Consider the following 13,352-nt stretch of genomic DNA (forward strand, 5'->3'; position numbering starts at 1 on the left):
CAAATATAATCGGAATACAATTTAAAAAAACTTTTAATATTTATTTTCTAATAAATTTTTATATTTGCTCATAAAATATTTAAATGATCATAATATACTGTCTTTGAAAGATTTTTATTTAATTATTTTTAAAATAATAATTATATTATATTCTTATATAATTATATTCTTATATAATTAATTATTTTTTTAGATTGCATATATACATATATACATACACATATATGTATGCATGGATGTGTGTGTGTGTGTGTGTGTGTGTGTGTGTGTGTGTGTGTGTTTGTGTGTGTGTGTGTCAGAAAGAAAATGTGTTTGATCAGAGACACCATGTATATCAGGCATCTCTACGATTATATATGCATTCATATTCATACATCTTATTCCTTTCTCTCGAAAACTCGTGAAAAGCAATATATAAAGTTTCATATACATTATATTATATATACATGTGCATGTGTGGAAGTGTGTGTATGTGTGTGTGTGTACATTTCAGCTATGACACTAACCAACTATGATCGATCGTATCAATAAATAAAACATTATTTCGCAAAAGTTACAAAAATATCTATAAATAATTGCGTAAATCTAATTCCACCATAAATGAGACAAATTTCGAAAAAAGTTTAATAATTTATTACTCACCCCGAATTGCATCCGAGCTAAGTATCCAAGAAATGCACTATCCATCCATGAAAAGCACTAATTGTATTCTCCTGAAGACGTTCGTTTTCTCTTTCTCTCTCTTGATCTCTTTCTGTTTCCTGCTGAAAAAAGAATTGTATATATTAGTAAGTAATATATGTAAGTATATAATAGTATATAATAGTAAATAATATATGTAAGTATATAATAGTATATAATAGTAAGTAATATATGTAAGTATATAATAAATAAACAAATAAATAAATATATAAATATATAAACATATAAATATATAAATAAATATATATATATATATATATATACAATATATATATATATATAATTTTTACATTCGCTCAATATTTAACTACAAATAAAATTATTTGTATTGTACCTAAATATTATACTTTAATATTATTTGTAAAAATTATTAAAAAATTATTTGTTACAATTATTTATATTATATCTAAAATGTATCGCGTTATTTACCTAACTATACCACGGATGCCTATTAATATCTAATATATTTCTATATTTCCTGTGAAAATAACTTCCACTTTTTTTCACGTAACATGAAAATACTGTGCAGATTCTCATTTCAACGTGTTAACTATCGCGATCGCGATTAATAAGAAAGAAATATAAAAATAACGACACTTCTGCGGTGCAGTACTTTACGTTCGAATGCAAATGGCGCACTGCACGCCTAATTTGCGCGGGAATTTGCGCGGCTAATGTATCTAACGACATCTCACGGAGTACTATCCTCATCAATACGAATTTGAAGTACCACATCGGATATGCGAATATCAATTTACCGACTCTATTTCAGGAAATTTAATCATTAAGTAGTTCATAAATAATTAATAATATGGACATGTTTCACGATTTAAAGCTCAACCATATAAATTTTGTACGTGTGTGTGTATTTGCGCACGAATATTTTTAATTTATATTAGTATTTTTTCTAAAAATATTTGCTATAGATTTTATATGAAATAATCAGTGGAAATATTCTTAGAGTACAAAGAATAATATCGACGTAACTAAAAACTATAAAATATGTGCATACCTGATGATAATCATACATCTTTCTGCGAAACACATAACGGCGATAAAATTTCGATCGATCATGCACATAAATTATTAGATGCAATCACGAAATCGTGATAATTTAATACGACTTAATAAATTAAGTTAACACTTAATACTTAACACTTTACGCGAGACACTATGGGAGGAACTTTTTACACTTTTTAAATAATAATAGTTGCAAAAAACGCGATTCAAACTACAACGTGCATCTATCGCGACCCGTCATTGCACGAACTGAGCACAAACAGTGATTTCGATATTTATCGAAGAGCAATTGCGATTCTCGAAATATCGATACACTCGAAGCAGCGAACCAATCACGATATTTATTCAGTCTGCTCCTTCTGGCACCTTCTCATTGTACTTTGAGGTTACACATTTTACCTTGCTGTACGAGAAATATTACTATTACATATATTACGTAGATTGACTTTTATATTCATTTATAACTCGTGAAGTCAATGGAGCAAATTGTATGCCACATAGACATAATCTTATCAACTCCTAGGACGGGATAGTAACAGTAAACAAGTGGAATATATTCGTCAACCGGTTGTTTCAAGTAGGTATTAATTGTCACGTTTATGATGTATTTTGTATGAAAATAGGTATAACAATTTCACATTTGCTCGTTCATGGCATCGGATTATGGTATTACATCTTTATATGGCTTGCTACAATCGTTATAATGTCGAAGTATGTGTGAATCATTTTATGAACTTAATCATATTTTTTTGTTAAAATAAAAGAAAGATACAACTTTTTTTTCATTACAGAATATTTCACAATGTCCGAAAATACAATCGAAGCAACAACAGCAGAAAAAGAAGCTACTAGTGAAGAAAATGCTGTCTCGGAGGAGGACAGGCAATACTTGACAGAGTATGTGCGAGAAACAGAACAAAGACTTGCAACAAAAGAAGAGATTCGTGCAGCTAATCTAAATCCAACAAGACCTTCGGATACATCATTCAGTAAACTTGATTCGAGTCTTAAGAGAAATACCACATTTGTCAAGAAATTGAAAAACTTTAGCATGACTCAACTCGATACCGTTCTAAAAGATATGGCAAATTTAAATTTGACTAAATATGTAAGCGAAGTTGCTACCGCTTTAGTGGATGCCAAATTGAAAATGACTGATGTTGCTCCAGCTATTAGAGTATGCAGTTTTCTGCATCAAACATATGCTGAATTTTCTACTCATTTCTTCGAAAACTGGCAAAGGATATTATCATTGAAAATCAATGACAAGATCTCGAATCCCAGCAAGTTGAGAGTAGATCTTCGATTCTATGCAGAACTGGTAAATGCTGGGATTTTCACACACAAGCAAGGTTTGTCACTGCTCGGTTCAGTGTTAACCGTATTGATCAATATGGATAAGGAAGAGCATAATAATGCCAGCATAATATTGAGCTTCTGCCGACATTGTGGCGAAGATTATGCCGGTCTTGTACCAAAAAAGGTACGAGAACTATCTGAGAAACTAAATGTTCCGATTCCAAAGAGCAAGCTTTTGTCACCAGACAAGCAACAAAATGTTAAATTGTTACTGCGAGATTATTACAACTCTTTATGCAAACATTTGTTGAAGGAACACAAAGAATTGCAGGCATTTGAAAAGCAGAATCGCAAAATATTGCAAACAAGAGGCGAACTGAGTTTAGAGAGAAAGGAAAAATTAGAAGCTCTTCAAGTCTCTTATGAACGTTTGCTAACCAGTGTACAGAGCTTTTCTGATACGCTAGATGAGCCGATGCTTGAACTTCCGGTGGACAATGAGATGAAGGCCGAAACTGAAGAAACACTAAAGATGATTAATGAGGGAGAAGATAGTACCATTTTGGAAGATATGTGGGGTGATGAGGAAACGAGACGTTTCTATGAGGTATTCCCAGACTTGACAGTCTTTCTGCCAGGTTCGTATTTGAAAGAGACACCGAAAGAAGCATCAAAAACAGATGTATCAATAACAGAGGACGCTCTTGACGAAGAGATAGTTTTCGATGAGATGGACGAAGCCGAAAAAATCGAAGAACCACCGGAACCAGAAGTAGAAGAACCGCAAGTGTCCAACACGAGCAATAAGATATTATTAGACGCTTTCTTGACACATCTGCCAAACTGTGTCAATCGGGAGATGATCGACAACGCTGCAGTGAACTTTTTGATGAATCTCAATACGAAACACAATAAGAAAAAATTAGTAAAAGCTCTTTTCGGTGTTTCTAGGATTCGCCAAGATCTGCTACCGTTCTACTCTCGCTTAGCGGCCATCCTTCATCCGGTGATGCCCGAAATCGGTAACGATCTGTGCCAGATGCTAAAGCAAGATTTTAAATACCACGTCCATAAGAAGGATCAGATCAATATCGAGTCGAAAATCAAGGTGGTTCGCTACATCGGCGAGCTCGTCAAATTTAAACTCTACTCTAAGATAGAGGCACTCTACTGCTTGAAAGTGTTGTTGCATGATTTCACGCATCATCACATCGAGATGGTCTGCAATCTGCTGGAGATCTGCGGTCGATATCTCTTCTGCTCGCCGGATTCTCATCAAAGGACCAAAGTCTACTTGGAACAGATGATGCGTAAAAAGGCGGTCACTGCACTTGATTCACGCTATGTTACGATTATCGAAAACGCATATTACTTCGTAAATCCACCCGAGTCAACCGGTGGTGTCACAAAGAAAGATAGACCGCCCGTGCACGAATTCATCAGAAAATTGTTGTATCAAGATCTCTCTAAGACGAATACTGATAAAGTACTCAAATGGATGCGTAAAATTGATTGGGAAGATGAGACCGTGTCGACGTATGCTATCAAATGTCTTACTGCCGCTTACAATGTTAAGTATCCCAATATTCGCTGCGTCGGTAGTTTATTAGCCGGGTTGGTGGCCCATTACGAGACCATCGGCCCTCAGGTAGTCGACGGTGTACTCGAAGATATACGACTCTGCATGGAAATCAACTTGCCTAAATATAATCAACGACGCATCGCTATGGTCAAATACTTAGGCGAATTGTATAATTACCGAATGGTAGAAAGTGGCGACATTTTCCGTACTTTATATTTGCTGATCACTCTCGGCGTCAGTGTGGATCATTCGTCACCAAGCGTACTTGATCCACCCGATCATCTCTTTCGCATTCGCTTAGTGTGCACGTTATTAGAGACTTGCGGTCAGTATTTCAGCGGTGGCTCCAGCAAAAAGAAGCTTGATTATTTTCTGATATTTTTTCAGCATTACTTTTGGTTCAAGTATACAGATCCCATCTGGACAACGGAAAATCCATTCCCCGTCGGGATAGATTACATGTATCGCGATACATTAACGATGCTGCGACCTAAAATGCAATTGTTTCAGAATTACAAGGAGGCACAATGTGCTATAGAAGAATTGCGAAACACTTTATATCCAAGCTTGGGTAATACTCCCATTGATGATGTCGTTGCGGAAGGGGAGAATGAGATGAGCGTTATCATGGAGGGTGATGAAGAAGTAGCAGCGACCGGAAACGGTAGCGGAGACGCGAAAGGTATAGCTGAACTACACTTCGAAGAGTCTGAGGATTGTTCGGAGGCGCAGTCAGAAGAAGAATGGACGGCTGACGCGGAGCGAGACGATGCTATGGGCACCCAGGAGAACACTCAGGGTGATCGGTCTCAGAGTTTGTCGGCGGAGGGTGGCACCGAGGGTGTAATCATGGACGTAACTGAAGAATTGAACGCGGCTTTACCAGCCGGACCGCGACGTGTGAGCTGTCCAGAGGATGATGATTTCCTGTCCGCGCTAGATAAAATGGTGTCGGATAATATACAAGATAGAATGCGAGATTCGATAAAACCGCAACAGGTTGACATCTCTGTACCATTGCATGTGAAGAGCACGAAGAAAACATACGAGCAGTTACAGGAGAGGCCGAGTGACAACAATACAGTAGACTTTGTGTTAATGTTGAGAAAGGGTAATAAGCAACAATACAAGAATCTGGCGGTTCCAGTATCATCAGAGTTGGCTATGAATCTTAGGAATCGCGAACAAGAACAAAAAGAGGAGAAAGAGCGCGTAAAAAGGCTGACCTTGAACATTACCGAGAGACAAGAAGAGGAAGACTATCAGGAGACTATGAATCAAAGCACTAGACCAGTCACCGTTAACTTAAACAGAGAACGGCGGCAAAAGTATAATCATCCTAAGGGAGCCCCCGACGCTGATCTCATTTTCGGGCCGAAGAAAATTCGATAAAATCCACACAGTCAAATTTTTCATGGAAAAATAAACGGTACATCTGTGAAGTGATTATTTACAATTCGGACCTGTTTAATCATAGTTAATTATCATTTTTTTACTATAGTACATTAGAATTTCTTCGAAAATGAATGTCATAGTGGTAGTATATCGAATGCATCAAAATTTTGACAGTACGAATGTATTATATGTATAAATAACGTGTAGTGCATTTAAATGAAAAGTCATACAAACCACTGGTACAGTAAACGCTCATTAAACTAACTTTGATAATATATAAATATACATAAAATTTATTTTCCTGGCTGAAATACATGTGTACAAAAAAAAATCAATATGGACTGTTACAACACACTGCCGATTTTCGATTACACACATAAAGTTTACTGTACCATATAAATGCACTTTTAATGCAATAAGTGTATATTGATAAATTGATCATACTATAACTTGCTGTGACTCAAAAATATTATTAGACATTTTTATAAACTTATAATTAATGGTTATTTTATGTCTATCAACGAAAGCTATGTTGTGATAGAATATACGATCAATTTATATATTCTCTATGTTATCTTTCGATTCTATACCTCTTACTTGGAAACGAAAATATTTTCTTTTTTCCTCCCTCTAGATAGTTTTTTTTTTAAAGAAATCAATATTGTGATGTACAATTATTTATTTTTATCTAGGAAATTATCACCATGTACAAAATGAATATAAATAAATGTTTAAGTGCTTTAACGTTTGATACGGCTCCATAGTAAGTTTTGCAATAACGACGTCACGTATATCTACCGAAATACATATATGAAATTGATAAACGCGTGTAAATTAACACTAAATGCACGTCTGCATCTAATGATCTTTTTAAGGATCTTCTTCCGCGTCTTCAAATTGACCCGCTTCAATGTCCATAGCTTCTTCCGCCTCCGCTCCCGTATAATTGGTCCCCATTTGCTCTGATAGTGATAATGATAAATTCAATCTTATGTATATACTATCCGATACATCAACTCTAATACAATAATAATATATTAATAATATATTAATAATATATTTCAGATTTATTTATTGAATTCCGTGGATTCATTTATGAATTTTGTTTTCGAGTTTTCGAATTTTGTTATCATTAGATAAACGAAAATTATATAATACAATTACATTTAAATATATAATCCAAAAATAATATAATTTATAGAAGATTAACATAAATTACCTGGCAAAATACAAGGTGCGTCGCCAGCGCCTACTTCCTCATCATATTCGCCCTCATAGTCTTCTTCAGCATCTTCGTAGATATCCTCTGTGTTTTGAAAAATATTTATATTATATATCTTTATATTGCAAGTAATCAGAAATAAATTCATTATCTTGTTTGATAGCTTACCCTCTGAGAAGCTATCTGCTGGGTCAGGGTGAAGCGCTTGACACGCGTTCATTGCTTGAAACATTAAGTCTAAATTATTCGTATTATCTGGCGCAAACTGCATTTCTGTAATTTCTGAAGCGTTTGCGTCGTCGTCCTCGTTTTCCGAAGCATTTTGAGATGATAATGCTAATGGCATATCTATATAAAAAGACATATACAAGTACACTCATAATATTATCAAACATTAAATTGATTGCAATATAAGAACTTGTAATAATACCTGGGAGGTCTACTTTGGCATCAACCATAATATATAAACATTGTCGTGGATGAACTTGTTCTCGTGCAATAGCGTGTAATGTAATGTCAGGATATTCCAGTGAGAATCCTTGTTGCGTGTCATTGTCCATCCAAGAAAGCACACTGTCAATAAAAAACGTACAATTAGAAAATATATATTATATATATAGATAATTTATATATTATATATATATATAATTTAAAATTCCAAAAATTACAAACTGCAATATAGATCCGTTACCTTTCTGTGATATAGAATGTGCCCTTTCCTACTTCTCTATCATTGATATACAAAGTAGTATTTGGTTCTTCGTGACGTATCCCTTCTTGTGGCGGCAAGAAGCTGCTAAGCACTACCATGTTTTCTGCAAAGAAAAATAAATATTTAACAAAAATACAAATCATTGGACAAGGATGAAAGTATGGTCCATTGAAATCGACATTGATGCGGCTCTTATCAGTTATACGATGCATCTACACAGACATCATGGCAATATGTGATATACATAACAGATACTCGAGCCTGTCCCGTATCAATGTCACCTCGATACGCGGTGAATACTCCGAGAACGGAATCGCTCGGAATTCTTCTCGATAGAAAGCGCCCGTTACATAAATACGTGTACGAAGACAAGTCGCGACATAAGGGAGAGAAAGCGATAGTCTCCGCGATTAGTAAACACCGGTGTCGCGTTCCTCGGAGCTTCCTAACCAAGACGGGAAGGTCTCACCGTTCCCTTCAGTTACTGGAACCGTGCGAACGAAGCGGCGACGAGGTCCCTCGCGACGCACACAGGAGCTTGTCTCCGAGAATCGGCGTTACGCACTGTCCGCACGTCACGCACCCGCCCTCGTCCCACGATCGCAGGCCGCAGAATGAATCCAAACGAATGAGCCGTCAGAGCAGAGGTTGCCTACGTGACGCGAGATGCGGCGTGCGCGCTACGAGCTACGATTTCCTGCCTCTCGACCCTCGGCTGGCTCGGCTGTCGTTTGATTATTCGTCGTGTGTTGACGAAGGATATACCTAAAGCTCTTTAATTACGGTTATAAGAAAGAAGTAATCATGTGGAGTGGAATATAAGCACGTCGCGTGACGCAATCGTAATTTAACAATGTAGCGTTATACCGTTAAGTTATTGCGTATTATATGTGTACCGCGTATCTCTATATCTATATATACGGTGTCTGCTACTTTCCATTTAAATAACTCTGCGGAAAAGAGATCTACTTCGGTCATAAACGTAAAAAAAGATAAAAGGAGAAAAATGTTTTTTATTTCTTATTTTTTTCTTTTCAACGCAGAAATAAGGATTCATTTTGCACTCTCGCATGTGCTAAATATATAATAATTATTTTATATGTCGAAATGAATAATACAAATATATAGCTACAGCTTATGCAGAAACAATGTAAATAATAGATTACATATAATTATTTAATTCAGCTTTAAGATTCTAAACGATTATAACCCAAGATTTTATTCATTTTTATCATATATTTTATATTTTATATATTATATATCATTATAAAAAATAGAATTTCCTGTCTTTATTTCTTAGATTATATCATTTAGAATAAAAATTAGAGGAAAATATGTGTAATCTATTTTTTTACATAAGCTTTTGTTTATTTGTATATGTATAAACATATACCGTCAATTTTTTTTAGATACTGACAATTAAACATTTTAAAGAAAATGAACTTCTGTAACAATTAAAATAAGTCTTAAAAAAAATTGAATGTTATAAAATTCTTAGACGTAATTAAGCGTAGCATGATTGTGTCACACGTGTTATTCGCTCGCTATTCCTCATCGTACTACACGTGTTACTATTCCGCGCTGCACGTGCTATGCTTTTGTGCTATTATTGACAGGTCGTCGCGCACGACACGACAAAGTTATTCCGACCGAGAGGAACGCGAGATCTCTTCGCTATCGCATGCGAAATGCTAAGAATGGTACAATGATGTAGTATAATTATTTATTTAACGCTCCTAAAATGTATATAATATATGAAATAATAAATGAAACGCGGATCATCGTGCGAGACAAGAAACAGCGACGAATATATAAGGTCACGTCGAAAAGGCACGATCGCTTGAAAACCAGTCCGATGACATGTTTTTCCTTATACATTTCCGAGAACGCATAGCATGAATTTCTCCTTTTCCTAGGTGACAAACATTTCCATGGCAACTTTTCTTCCGGCTACGATCAATGTGAAACCCAACTATCTCGCAGTTCAATGCAACATGAGATTTTTAACAAGGAATTTTAAACATTGATTTTCGTTTTGAATTTTTATATTTATAGACTTTGATTAAATAACTTTCGAAGACTGTTTAAATTTTGCAAAGAATCATGTTTTGTTGTAAAGAAAATATATTTTCTTACGTTATATTGATAAAAATATAAACAGAATTATATTGATAAAAATATAAAAAGAGAAAGGAGCTAATAACTACGTCAGTTTGTATTTCTATAACTATTTTATCGATAGAGTAAAAAAAGTGTCAGAAGTATTTCAATTTATCCCAAAAGATGGCAGTGTAGTACGACATGAAATATGAAATAACCTAATAAAATCGCGTGTAATCATGTGTGGTTTTGCACTAGCTTGAATTGTTATTGAGAGATAGATAAATTTAGAAAGAAGATGAGTTTGTTTGTTATAAATAGGTAAATAATATGTAATACTTATTAAAGAATGGTAATCTTGTTTACGTATTATTTGTTAATTTTTATTTAATATGTATGTATTTTATACAGATATGAAGGTGAAGACAAAGAAGAAACTGAAAATGAAACAAATAATCTTTCTGAATTGTTAAAGAAAATAGAGGAGCGTAAAAGACAAAGAGCTGCAGAAAATAATGAATCCACATTAGATGTCGATCAAAATGATTTAAATAAACCTAAGAAAAAGAAGAAGAAAAGTCTGCTTAATACAGATGAAACTAATGATTTACATATTGAGATCAAAAATGGATTTAATGAAAAAATTAGTGAACAAACTACAGAAATGGTCAAAACAGCGACAAAAAAGAAAAGGAAAAGGAAAGATGATGAGAGTGAACATGCTTTGGCACAAGAAAATGAAGAATTAGAAGAAAAGAACAAAAATTTAACAAATGAAAAAGGAGATGATACTGAAAATTTAGCAAATACTGCAAATGTCACAGAAAAAGAAATACCTTTGCAGAATCATTTTGTAGTGTTAGGTACAAAATCTCGAAAAAAGCAACGTGAAGTTAAAAGAGTATTGCCAGACTGGCTAGCACATCCAGAGATTATATCTGCTGATTTGAATAGCGGACCTAGTTTGCAGGAATTAGATTCAATTTTGGATGCTAAATTGATAAAAGTCTTAAAGGCTAACGGTATTGTTAAATTATTTCCAGTTCAATCTAATGTCATAAAATGGTTACACAAGTGCAACATGGATAGGAAATTAGGGCGATGGCCGAGAGATACTTGTGTATCTGCTCCTACAGGAAGTGGTAAATATCTGCAATAATAATTAATAATTATAATAATTATGTATAATATGTGATCTTATTGAAATGATAAAATGTGTACATGTTTTTTCTTTTATGATAAAAAAATATATATATATTTCTTCTTTTATTTTTAATATTATTTTTTTTAAATTTTATTTATATTAAATTTTATTATAGGCAAAACCTTGGCTTATGTATTGCCAATTATACAGGAACTGCAAACACGATTGGTACCAAAAATACGTTGTCTAATTGTTCTACCAGTACAAGAATTAGCTGCACAGGTTCATAGAGTAATGCTCACTTATACATCTCACACAAATTTAAAAGTGGGCTTGCTTTCAGGTGCATTTTCGTTTGAACAAGAGCAAAATAGTATAATTAAGAAAAGTATGTATTTATCTTTAATACCTTTAATGATTTAAATTAATATATAAAAACTTAACAAAAAAAATATTTATACAGCTGAAAGGGGAAAGTATTACTCCACAGTGGATATTATAATTGCGACGCCTGGCCGTTTAGTGGATCATATATTAAAAACTCCTGGATTTTCTTTCGATTCTTTAAAATTTCTTGTTATCGATGAAGCCGATCGCGCAGCGGAATGGATGCAGTATTTACCTGAGCCTCACTCTCGCGCTCCTATTTTAACACTTGGAAATATACACTCCAGGTTAATTTTTCAGTAGAAAAATATTAAAAATATATTTAAATATTATATTTTCTGATATGGGAACAATTTTTAAATATAAAAATATAACGATTATTTTATATGTGTCATTTATATTAATTTATTAAATTTTTAACAGCAAAATTACGCCAGCTCAAAAACTATTATTTAGTGCGACCTTGTCGCAAGATCCTGAAAAGTTGAGCTGGTTAGGACTGTTCCAACCAATACTGTTTACGACCGTTGTGACCGACAAAGATACGGATGTAAATTTGGACAAGATTGCGGGTGATTTCATCGGACGTTATACGAGTCCGGGAGAACTGACGGAACTCGCGATGGAATGTAACGTCGAATACAAACCAGTTGCGCTGTATCAGCTGTTGACGAGGCACGATACCATTTCCAAGACTCTCGTTTTCACGAATTCCGGGCATACCACGCACAGACTGGCGCTCTTGATGCAATCACTCTTGTCGAAGCGGAATGTCGCGGTCGGAGAATTATCCGCGCAACTCGCGCCGAAGCAACGTGAAAGTGTCCTCGGCAGATTCGCAAGCGCTGAGATACATGTGTAAGTTTTACATTTTATCAAGATAAAATAATTAATTTTATAGAACATAATTTTTTCTGTTTTAACATTATGATTTAATTTTTAATTGATCGTCTTCATTAAAAAAATAAAATAAATATAGATTGTACTTTTTGTGAAAGTAAAGGAAGAAATTGGTTAAAAATAGTTTCAATAATTTATAATTAATTTTGATTGCTCGTCTAGATTAATAAGCTCAGACGCGCTGGCTAGAGGTTTGGACATTCCGGATGTACAACTAGTCGTATCTTATGATGTCCCGAAACACATCAAAGGCTATATACATAGAGTCGGTAGAACCGGGCGAGCGGGTAAATCGGGCATTGCAATAACTCTGCTCACACCTAATCAAGTTGGGATATTTAAGCAAATGTTAAGTGGTGCACATAAAGTCGTGCCCAATATCGAACGAATAGAATTCGATGACATGGCGAAACATAATTATCTGGATCATCTTAAAAAATTAAAGGACATTCTTGAGAAGGAGAAAAATAAAAGCTTAGAACAAATGAAAGCTATTAAACGTAGACGTGTAATGAATGTGACTAAGCAAAATAAAAATATAGAATAATTTTTTATGTTAAAAAAGAAAAATAAAGAAAAAAATGTTATAAGTTCTTTTCCTGTGTAAGCTCTCCTGTATTATTTGTACTATTACTATTCGAAAAAGTGCATCTGATAGAGCTAATACTTATTTAATTGTTAATATTAAATTCTTTTCCATGCTGTATAAGGTACAGAAACGTATACAGATAATAGGGTAACATCGATAATAACATTTTATTGTCTGAGATTAATAGTATCGTACATCATGCGCATTCCCTATCATAATTCGTTCTATGGATAGTCGCGATATATCTTGTTCGAACTGTATACTAATTATTACTCCCATTATTTTTTATTCCGTCGAAGG

The 13,352-nt window shown here is 34.2% G+C and overlaps 3 protein-coding genes across 4 annotated transcripts; 2 read left to right on the forward strand and 1 right to left on the reverse strand.

Annotated features, from left to right (window-relative positions):
- The first annotated feature begins 2,084 nt into the window (after window positions 1–2,084).
- LOC105257366 (regulator of nonsense transcripts 2) lies at window positions 2,085–6,560 on the forward strand. Of its 2 annotated transcripts, none has more exons than XM_011267936.3 (2): window positions 2,085–2,299; window positions 2,514–6,560. In XM_011267936.3, exon 2 carries the CDS (start codon window positions 2,525–2,527, stop codon window positions 5,993–5,995), a length of 3,471 nt encoding a protein of 1,156 aa, XP_011266238.1. In that variant the 5' UTR covers window positions 2,085–2,299; window positions 2,514–2,524; the 3' UTR covers window positions 5,996–6,560. The 2 variants fall into 2 exon arrangements, with proteins under 2 accessions (XP_011266238.1, XP_011266239.1); XM_011267937.3 differs by lacking the exon at window positions 2,085–2,299 and adding an exon at window positions 2,313–2,433.
- Window positions 6,561–6,659: 99 nt separating this feature from the next.
- On the reverse strand, window positions 6,660–8,766 carry LOC105257367 (methylosome subunit pICln). The gene is made up of 6 exons (XM_011267938.3): window positions 8,402–8,766; window positions 7,912–8,035; window positions 7,651–7,793; window positions 7,389–7,568; window positions 7,218–7,304; window positions 6,660–6,960 (listed from the first exon to the last, which is right to left on the reverse strand). The coding sequence occupies exons 2-6, from the start codon at window positions 8,028–8,030 to the stop codon at window positions 6,869–6,871; spliced, it is 621 nt and encodes a 206-aa protein (XP_011266240.1). The 5' UTR covers window positions 8,031–8,035; window positions 8,402–8,766; the 3' UTR covers window positions 6,660–6,868.
- A 1,474-nt stretch (window positions 8,767–10,240) lies between these two features.
- On the forward strand, window positions 10,241–13,025 carry LOC105257392 (probable ATP-dependent RNA helicase Dbp73D). The gene is made up of 6 exons (XM_011267981.2): window positions 10,241–10,353; window positions 10,444–11,174; window positions 11,352–11,564; window positions 11,640–11,850; window positions 11,987–12,421; window positions 12,626–13,025. Exons 1-6 carry the CDS (start codon window positions 10,331–10,333, stop codon window positions 13,008–13,010), a joined length of 1,998 nt encoding a protein of 665 aa, XP_011266283.1. The 5' UTR covers window positions 10,241–10,330; the 3' UTR covers window positions 13,011–13,025.
- Window positions 13,026–13,352: the final 327 nt, after the last annotated feature.

Source organism: Camponotus floridanus, unplaced genomic scaffold (genome assembly GCF_003227725.1).
Source record: "Camponotus floridanus strain SB8 unplaced genomic scaffold, Cflo_v7.5 scaffold54, whole genome shotgun sequence".
Classification (NCBI taxonomy): Eukaryota; Metazoa; Arthropoda; class Insecta; order Hymenoptera; family Formicidae; genus Camponotus; species Camponotus floridanus.